Source organism: Gavia stellata, chromosome Z, assembly GCF_030936135.1.
Source record: "Gavia stellata isolate bGavSte3 chromosome Z, bGavSte3.hap2, whole genome shotgun sequence".
In the NCBI taxonomy this organism is placed as follows: Eukaryota; Metazoa; Chordata; class Aves; order Gaviiformes; family Gaviidae; genus Gavia; species Gavia stellata.
The window spans coordinates 32893751-32912597 of record NC_082637.1 but is presented as its reverse complement, the minus strand read 5'-3'; the positions used below and the strand labels follow the sequence as shown (position 1 = coordinate 32912597).

Below are 18847 nucleotides of genomic sequence, written 5' to 3'. Positions count from 1 at the left end.
TAATGAAAGAAAATTATATTTTACAAATAGCTATTTTTAATAGACCTTATGAAAAAAATGTTTCAAAATAACTGCCAAAATCTGCCTCTTTAAATATACAAAACACCCTTGCTGTGCTGAAGATATCTTTCTTAAAAGCCAAAAATATCTGTCAACAGTTGAGTCCACATCAAACCCTACTGAAAGCAGTAGTGACATAAAAATGTAAAAGCACTGTACAAAGTAAGTACAGCTTTTGTTTGTTTTAATATCATACATATTTGTATTTGTTTTAAAAATATTTTATAAAAACTGCTATTATTGAACCTAACATTCTTTCCTGTATGCAGAAAAATGAACTGCTGAAATTATCTCTGTTTACTAAAATGTCTCCTCTTCTGAATGTGAATCTTCTCTCATAATTCAAAGGGAATTCTACCACTTATTTCAATGTGAGCAGGACTGAAAGTTTTCTTCAGTAATCCCTTCTACTCTCACTTGGTTTCCCCCTTAGTTTCACAACACAAAACACTGCAATATCTTTAATACATTAACTGAAGAAATCAGAACTCAAGTACATAAGTTTATGAGGCTGGTGTATGAATTAGTTCATTGTGAAACCGAGTGTTCAGTTAAACAAAAAACAATTGCAAATAATGCTGCATGCTTTTTAATCAACATCCCTCTCTTTCTCTTTCTTCCTTTATAGCCCCTTCTGGCATTTCTTCTGGAATGAGCTTTTTAAGAAGGTGCGGTATCCTGGATCATCCACATATTCATTCCTAAAGCGGGAACTCAATACTCTCTGCCTCTTCTTCTCTCCCAAAATAATATCTGCTCCATAAAATGTGTCTTCAAATCTCATGTCAGAGGCTGTAGACTAAAACCAGACATTAATTACACATACAGCTTCATACAGGCCATCATATTCTGACATATTTTAGACAAGTTACAGGAAATACATATATTTCGCCAGATCGTATGAAGCTAGCTACATTACTGATTATGCAGTTAACAACTGTTTTCAGGAATTAAAATACAATTTTTACTTTTCCATATTTTGCATGTACCACTCATCATTTAATTCTTTAAGTCTGTAGTGTTCCTTAGAAACATGCGACTAACACCAGTTGCTAGGTTTGATTTTATTCATAGGTCACAAAATCACTCTAATTCAAGGTGAAAAACACCAACATGGAAGTGATGCAATTGTTGGGCAGGTTTGATCCCAGAAGTATCAAGTATTATCCACCACTTTGTGTTATTTGGAAGTTTTAAGTGCCAGGTATTACGGCATGGATCTCTGAAAAGAAACCTGCACACTGCCTAATTTGCAAAGCATCACAGTCACGAGTTCAGTTGTTTGTCAGCAAACTTAAAACAGTTGGGAATCAACTGAAACAAAGCAGCGGGACAGCAAACAGCAAGCCATTTGGGAAAAAGCAGTGGTAGGAATTTTTGGACTAACTTCCACTACTGTAGTCATGGCAAAATTCCCAGGATTAGGAAAAGCATCATTTAGAAGAAAATGGTGTCATTTATTTCAAAAGATGGAAACAATATCATAAGCTGTCTTTAACTTGCACTGTCATATTTCAGCATGAGGAGGGGAAGGAGGTGTTGGGCATACCTTGAGGACTAAGCTACAAATTTATAGAATTTGAGGCAATAGTAGAAAATTATGCAAAGGTCTGAGCACAGGCTGTGGTTTGTTTTATTTAGTTGACCAAATTCGATGTTTTTAACCTATACTTAACTCCCCTACAAAGTTAATGGTGTCAAATACTATAAAAAATCTATTTTAAAAAGAGTAGCATAAACCCAACTGTATTTGTACTGTTATCCTTAGTGAAATGCAACACTTTACATTCTACGGAATATGCAGTTCATTATAAATGCTTTTTACACATAGTCTCTAAAACAAAAAATGGTAATGGAATACTTTCAGAGTATAATGAAAAACCCCACTGAATACAACCAGATGGTTCATTTAACATTTCCTAAGACATCTATCTTAACACTAGACCGTCAGGACACTGAAAGATGTGTGCACTTATCCCAAATACATTAATACATTGACAAAAACACGTCTTAGCCAAGAATATTTGACCACCGCACCTTGCATTAGAAAGACCTGTCCTAATCTTACTCTGTTTCTTCAGTAAAACAGGGCAACCTGCCAGTGAACACTCCCTCAGCAGGCTGACAGCCTCACATTTCTGTCTCTCTTTGTTTCCCAGCTTTACCATCCCTTTCATACATGATGCCAATCCTTTCCTTTGACACACTCCTAGCTTCTGAAATATACAGCATCCATGTTGGGGTTGGCTGCTGAGAACTGGATGAAAGGAAATGATGATAATAATAATGATGACAGCTGCATGTGGCAAGAAGCATAGAAAAGCAAAGCTGGACTGAAACCTTCTTCAGCTACCTCGCCATGTAATGCTATGTTAGTCCACCAAACTCAAGCTGACATATGCCTGAAGAATCAACTCTACACATCATTCCCCTACAACTCCTTGCACCTAGCTTTCAAGAGGCAGCTAATTAATGTCACCTAATGGATATGTGAAAAGGTATTGTGTATAAGCCCACCTCCCTGCAGCAATGAAAAATATACTGTACACTGCTCTCCCTTTCAAAGCTTCACTGAAAGGATTCTTCAAGTAAGCGGGAATTTTTCATTCACAACAGTGAATTACTGTTTGTTTTCAATTATGACAAGATTTTTGCGTCTTTATGCTTTGGTTTTACATGTTAAGAAAGCTAACGTTTCACTTGCAATGCAGTTTTGAACAAACAGCTCTAAAAGAGTACATAAATATGAGAAGAACATGATGCTCTTCTGAGTAGACTTGGTAATGGATTGAATTGCACAACAGTCGGCATTAATGACAAAGACAGGTAACAGCAGTCATCTTGTCTCTTCCAACAACTGTATGGCACAACTTTCCCTTTTCAACCTTGAAGCGTTATGCTTTTTATGAACCTCAGCACTTTTCCACATGGCATACATATAAATGACTAGCTGGTGAATGTTTTTGAAACTGCAGGGAACTTAAAAAAAATATAGCAAAGATTTGGTTTTAAACCAAAGACTAGTGAAATGCTGATGAGTCCTGCTGGTGACATTAATGAGTTGTGATCAGGCACTTTGTTTCTTAGAACAGTTAATTTCTTAGAAAAGTTAATTGCATTTTTATTAAATTCAATGCTTTTAAAATCATAAAGCTCTGAGAACTTGGCAAGTTTTTAAAAAAGTATATATTTATGTTACAAGCATACTGCAAGAACAGAACATCTGCCAATGTAAGTATTTACTAACTTGGTGCTTTATGATCTGACAGATGATCGACCAAGATGTCCCTTTTAGGAGGAAAGAATTATGTTTGACAACAGCATTTGCCTGTACTGGAAGAACAACTAATCATTCTCACTAGCAAATGGACACTTGTGCTAAGTGGTGTGCTGATTTAGCCAGTCATATTAGTACAGGCTTCACAAACATTTGTCCAATTTAAACTGAAAATCCAGAATAAAGCCAAGGATAGCGTTATTGGCATTTTAAGCATATATATACTATAAAGTTATCATCAGCAAATACTCACAAAACGTGCTTTTACTCTCTTAGGAAGCTCTTCATCTAGTGTATAGATCTCTTCTCTCTTCATTACTATTTGAGAACCATCTTCAAACTCAACCTAATTGAAAAAATGGGTATTTAAAAATAAATTCATAATTTACCTCTTCCAGTTTCTGGGAATGTCTCCAGACATAAAAACATGTGCAAACATAGAAGATTTATATACAAATATTTTGCTATCTATTTTAGGAAGGTAAAATTAGGATAAAACATAAAAAATGTTATGTCTTAGAAAATGCAACACATTCATAAGTTGAAAATAATATCTAAGCCTAAGCAAAGAGACTTCAAAATCAACACTGACAAACATACAATAAAGTAAAATTTATTAGACTAGGGATGCCAGGCAGAAAAAACAGACATCATTTTGTAGGAGTGACATATTAAAATGTCTTCATGTCATTTGTATTTGCCTCTAATTCTTTTACTTGCTTCTAATAAATAAAAAAATAATTTTAACATCCTGTGCTTCAAGGTTGAGGAAGACCATGTCAAAAGAAAGAAATTATGAGTGACAACTAAGGAAATACCAGTTAACAGAATTTTACGGAATCTGATGGAATTTCTTTAAAATGCTCTATTCAGAAGATGAAAAGCTTTATCATGCTTAGGTTTAGATTTAATCCAACATGAACCCTGTTAGCAGAAAATGAGAAAGGAAATGTAACTAGGTGCGGAGAATGTTAAAATGCTGAGGCTTTGAAGCATTTAAGCTTTTTCAGTAGCTGCTGATTTTTATTTTTTTTAATACTTCATCTAACAATTGTGAATTTCAGCTATTATCTATGACTGCAGTTTTAGTTCCCACAGAAACTGTATTTTCAAGTTTGGTATAAAATTAAAAGAAGTCCCATTCCACATCCTTGGGTGACATAATGAGACCATGTGAATGACAACTACAGACTGAAGCTGGAAGAATAAGCCCAAATACAAACACAGGAAAACATTAACTTATCAAAAGTATTATTACACATAAAACTGAAAAAATCATGTATTTGAACTTGTAAATGCACTGGGTTTTGTAGGTTCAAATTAAAAGCTTGACACGACTGAGTATGTCAGATTAACTGTGAACAGCTTAAAAACCCGAGGTTGTATATCCATTCTCCAAAGCCAGTGTACAGATCTATGAACTATTAACTTCTTTAAAAGCAATTTTTTTTACAGCAACTAACAGGGATGCAAAAATCTGGAATGCATTTAAAATCCACAGAGCAGAGACAGATAACAAAGTAACAAAAGTCACCCTTGCTCCTCTGCATTCCTGTTGTTAACCCCATAAACCTAGTCTGTTACTAGTATGTTAGGGGAACTTAAAGGTCAATTTGGCTTAAGCTTGTTTAATAAAATGATGGCAATTTAGATATTTTTCACCAGGATGCAGGAGTAGCCTTTCTGCTGCTCTTGCTCCTTACTGCACAATACATTTGGTAATATGTCTTTGCATAATACAGCTGGTAATGATGTTTCTTGCATCACTGGTGAAAGAACTGGGCAGGAAATGAACTCTGCCAGCTCCATGTGATCAGAAAATCATCTCCTGAATGGGCAATGTTTTTGTTTTTACTGGTAGTGTGCAGCAGGAGGTAACTGCTTCATACCACAGAATCTGGCATGCTTACAGTACGAAATATATTGAACACTTAAAATGAAGAGGAACTGGAAGTTCTTCAGCTATAATCCAGCATACGACACTGGAAATAAATTTGCCTACCGTTAAAGGCAAACACAACAAGAGTTCCTCTAAGACTTTCAATAGTATCATGATTCATGCAAAATATAAACCTACCATCTCTAATAGCTCCAATTTAATTCAGACTGCAGACACTACATTTCAAATCATCAATTTTATCCAGCAAGTTATTTTATTTGGACTTCTGTTGCTGTACTGTGTCTGTGTAGTATGTTATTCTCTCCATGAATTTTCTTTTATCAGGACACCATAAATTAAAGGGTCAGCTGAAATTGTCAGAAAGCAATTAATAGAGTGAATGGATAATTTAATAATTTAATGAAACTCAAAAATAAATAGTGAACATCAATATCAAAAATTATCAGGAAATCAAACATAGATCACATTAACAATTTCACTTGAACCTCTGCTTCATTTGGCATATATAACTCTGCTTAGGGATACTGGGTAGCAAATGTCGAACTGGATGACACAAATTCTGGTCCATTGTGTCATAGCTCCTGCGTGCACAAGTACTGTCACATTCGCTACAAATGTCTCATGAATATGAGGAAAATTCAGACTTATCCAAGTAGAACAGATCTGCCTTATTAGATCATAATACTCATTTCAGACTGTCCTTTTCAGTCTCTCCTTTTGTTGTACCATCTAAGACATCACACAAAAGACTTGGTAAGAGATTCTCAAAGGTGCAACAGAGATCTCACAACCCCGAAGAAGAATGGAGTATGTGTATGCATGGGTCCTGGGAGCTTTCAGACAGACTGTGTAGAAAGACCAGAGGAAGAACTATTCATGTGTCTTGAAGTTAGCCTTGCACCCTCCATGTCATAGACTTTCTGTAACCTGTGGCCATGTGGTGGCAGCCTCCTCTCCTGTCCTACAGATTGAAATACTTGTTTGTCTCCAAAGTAGTGCAATCCGGACTCCTCCTAATCTTTAATCTTTGCTATTTCCCCCGTGACAGGAGTTGTTACAAGGCAGTAATCTCCCACGATTGTTATGCTGAGGAGCTCCAAACCTTACTGACCTTTGCATGCTAAGCCATTTTCCTTAAACTAAACTGGTTTCATCATGTTGTCCAAGAGATCTAAAATAAGACAAAGAAGCTTGTTTTGACTATGTCAGATTCCTTCAAATATGAAAGATAACATTCATCTAATCTACCTCACAGTATTCCTCAGAAGACCAGCTGTTCAGAAGATTAAATGATTTGAAGATTAATGTGACTATAGAACAATAATCTTTGTATTTTATAAAGAACTTTTCACCTTCACAACATAATACAGCTGCTAAATATAAGGGAAGAGGTAAGATTTAGAGACTAGCTCAAGGGATCAGGCATTTGAGGACTTGAGTTCAATTGCAAGTCATTGGCAAAGTGAGAAGGTCAATGCAGCAAGTCATTTAGCCTCCCTGTGCCTTAATTTATCTAGAAATATAATAGTAAATTTGACATTTTTGTAGAGTAATGTGAGGCCCTCAGATGAAAAGAGCTACATAAGTGAAAATGATCATATATAGATAAATGAAATGTATCTATATTCTCATTCTTTCAGAAGTGCTATTATTATTGTGATTGTTTTATTGCAGTTTCTACCATTCACTTGGGTACTCAAAGCTGCTGACTGATTTTTCTCAAAGGCAAGCACATAAAAAACCAATTATTGTGTCTCTGAAATCAGAAGTCAGCTTTTTAGCCTTGCCTTCAGTGTTCAGTTTCCTTTTGCCTTTACTGAAGACAAAATGCTCCGTAGATTATGTGTTAATTAATTTAAAAGTGCCTCAGACAAATGAAAGTGAGGCTATTTATGTTCTTCTTTTTAGTGTCCTCCCTTCCATCTTTTTATGAAATTCTTAAGGTTCATTGTAGTCACACACCAATACTAAAATTTACATCATTAATTGTATAATTACCTGACATCAAATAAAAGTAAATAACCTGGAGAAAATAACAAATGTTATCTTTCAATCTTAATGTTCCACCTGTCCACCTGAGTTCTTATTAAATAAGCCATTTTCTTGATTTTATAAGAACCGGTGAAACCTCAACTCCCAAAGAGTGCACAGCACTTGTTAATGGTTTAGACAGCTTTATTTCTTAGTTTAAATGCATTAGCAGTTACAGTAACAGTCCACACTCCAGCCTTCTGCAGCTTCGAAGGTGCAGCTGGCCACTCCAATGTTAGAGCTGAATGAGCAATTTGCAATAAAGACATATGAAAAACAAGCACATGGTAAAAATATAGACACTCACCTGATACATGTGAGCTGTGTTTGTTCCCAGATACTTTGCACCATACAGTTTTCCATCAGGCCATTTCACTTGGACAACCTCTCCCTCTGCAGGTGGGCCCAGCCTTAGGCAGTCTCTGCTCTATTTACAAAGAAGGATGGATTCTCAAATCAGTGAGTGAGTCACTACACTGAAATTACCAGTAAGCTGCTTTTCACAACTTGGTAATTGGAGGAGATTTATTACCAAGCGTGTTTCAAGCTTAATAATCCTGCTAATGGGCTAACAGAAGATACTGTTAGCCTTTATGAAAATGAAGTACTGACCAAAGAAACACTCTCTTTACAGCTTGATATTGCATTGGCAAGGCAACACATGCATAAATCAGACAGCTATCAGCAACTGTGATACATTTCCCCCAAAATTAATTTGCATCACACATTGAAAATGTGAAAATGCATATGTGCAACACTTTCTCTTTTACATATTCAAGTTTATTTAACCACAGCACATTTTTGCTAGATGCTAACTTTGCTGACTGAAACATACCCTCATGGATCAAACTATAAATGGTGAGAATGTCAATGAGTTCTTTGCTTAGCTAATGGAGAAACACTGAAAGAATCCAAATGCTTACAAAGAAGAATTAGGTGGGATTTTTTTTTTCAGAAGATATGAAGCAGTTTTTTCCTCTGTTTTGGCCAAATTTTATGTCTGACTTGTTCAGCGTATCAGAGCAGCACAGTTTACGCTACTTAGAACATAACCTTGTTATGGTTTCTTTTGCCCCATATGGCTCAGTATGACCTAAATGACTCATTTGTAGAGCACACTGACCACACACCTGTAACAACAGCTGTCCACATGAGGAAATACACGAAGGACCAGAAAAGGATCACGTCAGGTCTGTGCTCACAAATTCTTTGGAAGCTATCCCCAACAAAAGCATCAATACTTTGCACTGACTACATCACAAGATTTGTCATGTAAATTAGCACTAATTTAGTGGTACTCTCCAGGTGTGAGAGGTCCTACTCTGTGACCATGTTACCTGAGCTCACTGCTAAGACGTCTAGACTGGGAAGAGAAAAGATAAAGCCAAGGACTCAGGTACAAGGACTCAGTGACAAGGTCCTGCAGGACCTGGTATTATCTCAGGTTGCTGCAATACTATTACCATTTTCAAAGTCTCAGATTTACATAGAATAATTTATAAAAATACTGTATTTTTGAGTTCAACAGTTCACCTCCAACAGAGGCCAACAATCATCATGTCAAAGAACTCAAAATGTGGGAGCAAAAATGCACCACAGTGATCATTACTGGGACATTATCTTGTAATGTCATGCTAGCCACATCCAGGCTTTATAAACTGTTTTTAATCACATGTATCTTAATCCATGAATTTGATTCAACACAAAAGAAATGAAAAGCTGGATTTTCACAGAAACACACTTTCCTGCATGACAATACTGTCTCTGTCATCCCTCAGGTGCTGTGCCAACGGGACAGCGCTAAAACATGCCCTGTGTGTTGGCCTGGCAAAGGATGCTGTGACACACACAGAAAGATATATTCTTTCAACTTCACCATATATTTGGGGTAGTAGGTGGCATTACTGTACTACCCTTCCCGGTATTTCCAGGAGAGGCAGGGGAAAGGGGAAAGAGGAAAGGATGGCTGCCGCCCACTTTCCAACAGTGGAATAATTATGATTTCTCAGGGGACAGGGATTGCTAAATACTATTATAGCTCTCACTATAAATTAAATGAGACTATATTTTTAATGCTCTCTCCTTAGTGATGACTGTCAAGATGGTTACTGCCATTATCGCAGGACTTCCTCTATCTATTTATTGCTAAAGTGCAAAAAGGAGTCTTGGCTAAGTGTCTTGAACCAAACTTTTAAAATGCATCATGGAAGATAGCAAATTTCCTGAAAACAAACAATCTATCAACAATGTCAAGTCAAACATTAATTTTCAAGAACAAAAGCCCAGCATGAATTGCTCTGTTTGCACTTTGCACAAGAGAAAAATCTCACAGCTTTTCTAGGATAGTTAATGGAATTGCTCGTATGGAAAATTAGAGTTCTCATGCAAATAACTAGACAAAGAACAATCCCATTCTTCATGTATCACCACAGTGTCTTAGTCTATGGAACAATGTTTGGGAAACCTGTACTAAATATTTTTTGCTGATTTCTACCAGAGTTCCTACCTTTTATTTTCATATTACATAACCATTTTAGAGACTCCCTTTTTACTGCAAAAATAGTTCTCAGCATTTTCTTCTGGGGAATGATTAGACACATTTCTTAGGCTGACAAAATTGCAAAAAATGCAACCTCACTTTTCTCAGTGTTATAATGAAAAGTCAGACAACAAGATACAGCAATCTTTCAACATTCCCATACCCCAGCTGTAAATAACATACAGTGTGGGCTCAATCTACATTAAGCTGGTAAACCATGTACATTTCCCATACAATTACATAGTATATTTTCTTCTTCACACAAATGGACAAAATCATGCCTATCTACACTGAAAAGTCTATCCACTTCAGTGTCTATTTTCATATTCCAGCTGTTCCACAGCTCAGAGCTGTAGCTCCAAGCATGGTCAGCTACAGAAGGTTGCTCAGGAACACGTCCAGTTGGGTTTGAGACTCTCCAGGGTTGAACACTTCACCACCTACCTGGACAACTAGTCCAGCATTTGACAACCCTCACAGTGAAAAAGTCTTTTCTTAAGTAAAGAAAAATACCATGTCAAGGAATTTCCTGTATTTCAGTTGGTACTCGTTGTCTTTCATCCTGTTGCTCTGCACCACTGAGAAGTGTGTGGCTCCATCTTCTTTACTTCTCCCATCAGGTATTTATACACTCGGATAAGATCCCCCTGAGTCTACTATGCTCTAGGCTGAACAGTCCCAGCTCTGCCAGCCTCCCCTTATATGACAGATGTTCCAGTCCCTTCATCACCTTCATATCCCTTCACTGTATTTGCTCCTGTATGTCCATATCCTTCTTGTAAAGGTGAGCCCATAACTCCATACAGCACTGCAGATACGGTCTCACCAGTGCTAGGTTTACAGCCATTCAGAAAATTTCTTTATGAGCAAAAACCTGTAAATAACAATAATTCTAAAACTTTCCTTGTTTATTACAGGTGGTATTTTCTGGGTTTAGAAACATTCATTTTGGAGTTCATTATATGCACTGAACTAAAATAGTAAGCAATTCATTTGCAATAGACATTGGAAAAATATGTTGAATTACTGGGTTTGTCTCCTATGCTGTCACTAAGGACTTCTTGTGTACAGCACTACAGGTAAAATAGATATTTTTGCTCTTTTTCTCTTCTGATATTCCTTCATTTTTACCACAGAGGTTGAACAATACTTTGGTTCATTAAGGCTGGACAGAGCATTTGCAAGTAGCAAATCCAGTTGCCGTGGCAGGGTGGTGATGGTTGACACAGACTAGGAACAAATGTGGAGCCACACCAAGAAAAAATAGGGAGGAAGTCTGCACCTGAAGCATGCACCTGAATGCAGGGACTGTGAAATGTTGCAAGATTCCCATAATTTGAACACAGCCATTGACACCTGAAGAAAAGATCTTAATTTTTAAGAAGTTTTATAAATTATGTTCAAATGCTTTCCTAAATCAAGGGTAAAAAGTATAGATATTCTGGTCTAAGATAAACTTATGAACTATTGATACTATTCTGTGAAACTGTCAGAAACAGATGTTCCTTGGATACCTACAATTTTATTGTGACAATGTTTTGCTTGGTAATTATGTTATTAATTCAGCTATTTCAAATTCAACAATTATTTTCAAAACAATAAGAATATAAGAACCTTTGATGTGTTCTACGTTTGATCCAAAGGAGCCACACTGAAAACAAAGTGAATTTAGAGGAAACAGAAAACTCTGTGGTGGAATCCTCGAAGTCAACAGGGCTAAATTGGCTCATATCTTCAGGCACTGGCTAAAAGAAGCCTGCAAGCTAAATTAATAGTAGAAAGGATACTGTAGTCTTTCATGTCAAGATTATACTAGGAAAAGATTAAATTATGCTGTGACTACAAAAATCAGCCCATGTTAATTTACAGAGTCTCTGGTCTGACAGAAAGCTAGATAGAAAGGAAATCTTAGAAAGGAAAATACTAGCATGGCCAAAGTAGAATATGTGAGTAATTAATGAAAAACAAAGAGCTTTCAGTTTGAGGGATTTTTCCCCAGTGAGGAAGGCAGCAGTTGAACAAAAAAGACCTAGAGACTGCAACACATTATTTAATAACACTTAAAAAAAATATCTTTTCAGGTTCAATACATGAAAAGCAAAAAGCTCTCAAAACCATTTCTGAATATTCTGAACACACAAAATCCCCACCACTTCATTCCTCCTGAATCTAGAAGCAGGAAAAGTTTTTCATTAGCTTGTACAATGTTCTGCCTTTCAACAGTCAGCTTATAGCTCAATGTTTGATCTTTCAGGAGCTTAAATGGAATCATATCCATCCAAATCTGATTCAGTCTTTGGTGAATGTGGAACATGATTGGTAAAGAAGGGATCAATTAACTCCTTTAACTTAAAGTAATGGTCATAAAGGTTAATACTGTATTTAATATCATAGCAATAACATTGGTCATTGTATCTCAAGAATTTGTTTGAAAAGAGGAAAATGTGGCCCATATGGCATGTTTTAGAGGAGGTATTGACCCAACAGTAGTCAAATATTTAACATTGTTGCTAAAGAACAATCATATTCAAATAGAAAAAAGCCAATAGTTGTCTATTCAAATCAGGGGGCAACTTCGTTAGATCACCTGGCGCTTGTTAATTGTTTTGATGATGTTATCGTACCCTGACTCAAGAGAAGATCGAAGAGTTGTGATGATTAAAGTCCTCAATTTGACCCTGCAATTGATAACCTAGGCTAGTATGTCTTGTTTAAAAAGCTGCTTTTGCTTCCCACTTATACTTCTGCATGAGCATTCTGTGGAACTTCTCCTATTACAAAGAAGAAAATCAATCTCCATCTTGATCAGATCAGAGTATTTTCTGTGGGAGATTACTAAACTCAGTTCTCACAGCTGTGCTCCTACAGCAGTCTTAATAGGGAAGAGGAGAATGAAAGATTGTGAGGTAAAAGACATTTGCAATCCGTAAGTAACAGTCTGAAGACCCTCATCTAAAGCTGATGAATATTGCTGGAGACCAGTTTTCCCTGAGCATAGCCCTAAAACATTTTTATATATATATATATATATAAAATGATACAATGAAGATTGAGAATTATTTTTCCATGTATAAAAAAATAAGGCTAAAAACTTGGAAAGATACTGAAGAAAAATCAATCTATGGTATACAGTATTAAGTGGGAATATTGTCTGTAAGTGGTTCACTCTTGAAGCTTACTCTTATTCACCACTAACCCCTCTGAATATGCATAAATTTTTCCCTTATAGCTGCACTGTTTTAGAAACCTCAGGTTTACATTAATAAATTGGAATCATTTAAAGTAATTTGTTAGACATTCAGAGTAGCCTCCTCCTTTCCTGAACCATTTCATTCTTCTGGAACTTGTTAAATAATTTTCAAATCCACCACACCCGTAACATTCTTCTACCCATTTCCCATGAGGGTGTCTCTACAAAATCCACAACATGGAGCATCAAACTGTCATCAAGCATTAAGCAAGAGGGCAAAAATAATCAGGCTGGCACCTCTTTCTTCAGGAGACTGTCTAACTGAGCAGCCCCTATGCCATGAACAACCTCAGAAACCCCCATGTTATTTTCCTCAACAGTAGTAGAGTTGTTTATCTGTTTAACTGGCAAACACAGTGCTAAGCTCTCTTATTTTTCAAATCACTATGGTTTAGACTGCATTAAAAATAAAATATTTTTGTTTGTTTAAATTGTATTCAAATTACAGCATTTTTCTCAATGTCACTTAGCAAAAATTTCTGCACCTCCTTGACACTCCGGGGTTTTACTTGCTGATTTGCTTTGTTTCCAGAACAAAGCATAAAATGCCTCATTGTTTATTCAAATTCTTGTCAAATACCATCGATGGTATAACTGACATAAACCATACTGGGCTAAAGTGGCTAAGTGTAGCTCTTGCAACAGGTTTTGTGAGCTAGCACATACTTCTAATTCTATTTTTGCTGTATGGCTCTGTAATGTAGCAAGAGAATGAAATACACAGAAACTGTAGAAATTATTTTACTTAATGGTAAAGGGATAGTATAACTATACATAGAACCTGACTGGCATTATTTTTCCTGGGATGCTATGAGTTTAAAGACAGTTCAAACGTTAGCTCAAAACTAATATTTGTAACAATTAGTTTAGCTGGAGGTATTTTTTGTCCTTTGAAGTTACTCATTATTTCTGTACCATACAACATCAAAACCCTCTAAAAAGGGTTTCGAAAAAACCCTTTTCTAGTGTTCCCCCCTGCGCCCCCCCCTCCTAGTTTTCTATAAAGGGTCTAGAAACCTCTATTCCAATCAATCAACAGTAGTCTTGCAGGAAGACGGTGTAAGAATCCATTTCGTTGTGCTGCTGCAGCTTTCTGTATCAGAGGGTTCTTGTGAATCCCACTATGCTGTTGTCATGCAACTTGACAAGGAGGAATGGCAAAAGGCAGAGGTGAACAGCAGCCTGGCTTCAGCCCCACAACCTGCCTGATGATACCGATCTTCCCATATTGTTCCATCCCTGATGCACAGGGGCCATGGCACAATATTGTAATCCTCCTCCTGGCAGACTGAAAGCTGATAATCTAGCCCTGAGGTTTCAAAGATCAAAGAGAAACAGATACCAAAAAGATGAACTAGAGCTAAATCAGACTCTGTAACTGCAATAAGCCTGGCCTTCCTATCCTGTGTATCTACATATATTTTTACTATCACGCATCTTGCGCTTGTTCATAAATTTATACATATTGTTAAAATCAAACTGTGAAATAGAAACTGTCCATTTTCTGTCATCCCCTACATTGCTTAAATCCACAAGAATGGCACAGACCTTAGTATTAGCCTATCTAACCACAATTTGCATGGAGTGAGGCATAATATCAAGTCATTTGGGCTTTTATCCTAGAAATTCCATGGTTTCTGAAAAATAACTTAAAATTCATGCATGGTCTCCAAAACTGAATAACCAACACCTCTACCCTCTTTTTTTGGAGAAACTGAAATTCATTTCACAGCAAATTCAATTTATAGCACATTCATTTCAATTTATAGCAAATGAGCGTTCTGGTATTAATCACAAAATTAAAGATTACTTCTCACAACACAGACAAAACACACTAACTACATCTGATTTTCACTGATAAGACTTCAAGTGGGTTTCTAGTCTCCAGATTCACAACATGTAAAAGTAGGAAAAATCCTGGCCTGATTATTGGGCTTTTGCACAGAAATAGTCCTCTCACTGACTCTAGTTGAACTGCAGCAGCCGTTTCTAAATTTTCTCCTTAAATTAGCACCTGAGTTAAATTTACTATCCTATTTCATTGCTACTAGGGTACCTACTATGAGCTCTCTGTACTGACAGATACCACATGAAAATGGTTTGAAAGGGAAGGAGTGCAGAACTAAGCACAGGGTGACCACACTGTCAGAAACAATTAGCTCTTGCTGTGCAGACCCAGGAAAGAAAAAGGCTCCCGCAGCAAAGCAGGAAAGGTACTTCTGAACAGTCCTGAGGTTGGAGCTTCAATGTCCCCAATGCCATTCTGCAAAGGCACTTAATGCAAGTTGTCTCCTCTGCCTACGTTACTTCAGCTAACATTACCTTTCAACATGAGTGCTAGTGATTAAGCTTCCACAGTCATGCTTACCAGTGATTGTTTCATAAGGAGCACGACTGACATGATTACAACTAGAACCTCCGATTTAGAAAAGCTTGTCATACTGACAAATAACATACTGCAGCTGCAAACAGTGAATATATCTACCAACACCATTAAAGTAGAAGTGGAGAAACAAATTGTGGAAACTCTCTGAAACAACCACTGATCTCAACAGACTGTCAAACTGTGATTTTCTTTTGGGACCTGACAGTATATGGTAGTTAATGCAAATTTTTAGAAACACAAAATTAGGTTTCATACATTCCAAGACAATTTGAATGAAAAGGAGAGTGGTAGCTAATTTGCCACAGTCAGAATTTTATCTAAACAGGAACAGCAATTTACACAGTGCATTAGCATTTGAAAGAGCAGGCCTGATTCCCAGGAGTGCAATTCTGGTTTTGAATGGGTATAAATTCAGTGAAATCACCAGATCAACAGAATAGTTACTGTAATTCAACAAATTTAGCCTTGGATCACAGAATGCATAGTATAAAAATACTATGAATTTATGTATAATATGTTACCCTTAAAACGTTACTGATTCTTCTCTTACAAAGTGAATATATGCTTTCACCAAAGGGAAACTGCAAGATGAATTGGATCATGCAGTCCTGGATACATCTAAAAATTTCTCACTTTCCATTCAGCTTAGAAAGTTACTATTTCAACTGTTACACTGCCTTTCAGCAAAGTATTAATGACACAAATACATGAGAAATGCTAATTGACAGATGCAGAATTGCCCAGAAGGCCAAAATTCAAACCCATATTGCAGAATGTGGCTTACGATGTCCAGGGTGGTACTGGGCATCAGAATAAGGTGCAGCACAGAGGACACAGAGGAAGCCTTAATTTGGGGTGCAATATACTCTTATGGGACAAAACTCAGTGTCAGCAGTTGGAAGGTCAACTGGCAAGGACACCATGATGTCTGATTCACTGTACCTGACTGAAGTACAAGGCTCCTTTAGAGCAGCAGAGAACCCATGCTTATGCTTACATTAAAGTTAGATAAGACTCAAGTCCTAGAGCACTACCTCATATCCTGACCACCTATATATTGGTGAAGGCCTAAAGGTTTAAAGTTCCCAGTAAATCAATTCCAGTCAGAAGAGTACAACGAGCAGCTCATGTTCTGCTCCTGCCTCTGCCTCAGGACGTAACACACTCAAAAGAAAATGCTCCTTCTTCACCCTCCCCCCCACCAGAACACACATGGCAAGTCTGGAAATAATCTGTTTCTGAAGCACAACAAATAGGGTAAATTACCAGATCTGAAAATCCTACAATTCCTGGGTTACCTTAGAACAAAGGTGGGAGGGGGAAATAATGCTTCTCCCTCCCTCCCAGCAGTCCCACCTCATCTCAGTGCTTCCTGTGCGATTTCAGGGATTTCACTGTGCTCCACATGCTCTTTACGGCTGTACTCATTGTGGTCCCGGACATGGATGCACACTCACTTCGCAAACACAAGAAGTGTTGTAATATCTTTCTGTTTCTCACCTGCTTCACTGCAAAGTCAGCCATCTTATCATAAACTGAAAAGTAATGGGTTATCTTCCATTTTGTTTCTCCTGCTGATCTGTGGGGGCATTACCTTCAACTCATCTAAAATCATTATTGATAAGGATCCACAAAGCACTCCATTATAAAGTGGAAAGAACATTATACACAGGAAACCACGTAAAGATAATACTTATATTTGAAGCTTTGATTTGCCTCTAATCTAGCCTATATTCATTTTTTATGCTTATCTATTAAGTTGCCTGCCTTTCTACTGTAACAGGAAGCAGAGAAAAAGCAAGAGCCACAGAAAAATCACTTCTGTTCTCCATAACGGCGTAAAGTGAAAGTAACTCGCTTAAATCAATATGGTTATAGTACTGTACAACAAGTTTCAGATTAGAATCAGACTGTTGCATCTTTTGACATTTTGCAGCTTCAAGGGTTAAACGATGGAGTAAAAGCCTCCAGCGCGAAGCCTTAGAACTTAGTCTTTGCTTTTGAAAAAGTCTGATTTTAACTTAATAAGACCACAGTTTTAAAAACAGTAATTCATTTGTGTTAGTGTTCAGAAGATGCAAACAATGATTTGCATGTGCAAAGCATAGCAGTCTGTGTATCAGCGCTTGCAAATCCAGTGCAAAAGTTCAGTTACAAAAATGTGTTAAAATAAATTTCTCGGCTCACACAAACTTGAAGTAAATTCTTCAAAACATATATACATATATAACTTCTTGGAGTATTTCACAGAACAAGAATGCAAAATCCTACACAATTTTTACAAATCTATCTAATCAGGAAAAGAAACCCAAGTTTTCTCCTCACAGACACGTCATGCAGCTCTCAAACTTGCTTTCCAGAATTTTTCAGAATTGTCTGTCAATGGTCACACCATACAAATTGCTGAGTAGTAAGTTCAACTACACAGCAGCTAATTTTATAAAGCTGCAAAAAAAATTGTGCCAGCCAGCCCAAAATGAGTTGCATATTACTCAGCTCAGAGGTTCGATGTTGCCTCAGTTAAAAATTAAAAAAAAAGGTTGCTAATCCTATTATAATTCATTAGGTCTCTTTTCCCACACCACACAACTAGTTCTGAGGACTTTTTGACTAAGTTTATAACCAATATGATCTATCCTCTCATTTCCTTCAGAAATGCATTGCTTGCTTTTCTATTTCACATTGTCAGAAATCTCTGGTGATGGTGGTACTGGAGTGCATGCGAAGTATCTATAGATTGCTCAGAAGGAATGCGAATTCAACCGTTTTAATTTCCTTAGCTATTCTTTACAGATTCACATGCCAGTATAATAAAACTGAACAATAAGCTATTATTGACTGTCAGAAGTCTAATGGATCTTTCACGGAGAGAAGGAGGCAGGTAAGCACTACTATTTAAAGTTTTGATTTGAACAGGTAGACAAGCAGAGAACAATTGTCAGAGCAGATGAAGAGAAAAAGGCATACAGAAAAGACACCATTGGAAAAAATGCTGGAAACTAGTCAGGAGTTTAGTCATTTATAACACCAGACACAGTTGATGGAGGAAAAGTTACATACATCTGGTTGTAGGACAGATTTTCAAAAAAGCACAGCATCCTCTGGAAATTACTAGGGCTAGAATTAAATCTTCCATTTTTTATATCCAGGTGGACATTAAAGGGCTGTCAAGACTTACATGCTAGTCCGGTATTTCCAAATGTCCATTGTTCAAGCAGTATGGTTTTTCAAAAGCAGCGGCAAAAGTATTAACATACACGGAAGTTGAGAAGCTGACTGACAGTCCACGTAGACATATGCACACACATATTTATTGCACCAGTGAAAGGCCGTAGTCATGGACAAAGTCATTAGGGAGAAGTTCCTGTAAAGAAGTAAGACTTCGTCCTTGAAGCTACATCCTG

The 18847-nt window shown here is 36.9% G+C and overlaps 1 protein-coding gene across 1 annotated transcript in view; it reads right to left on the bottom strand.

The window, feature by feature from the left end:
* Positions 1–312: 312 nt before the first annotated feature.
* The window catches only part of KDM4C (lysine demethylase 4C), a 256596-nt gene continuing 238061 nt past the window's right edge, over positions 313–18847 (bottom strand). Inside the window, exons 17-19 of the mRNA XM_059834281.1 lie at positions 7576–7695; positions 3591–3683; positions 313–859 (exon numbers count right to left, since the gene is read on the bottom strand). Coding sequence (XP_059690264.1) covers positions 683–859; positions 3591–3683; positions 7576–7695 — 390 coding nt within the window. The 3' untranslated portion in view covers positions 313–682. The remainder of the gene's footprint in view (positions 860–3590; positions 3684–7575; positions 7696–18847) is intronic.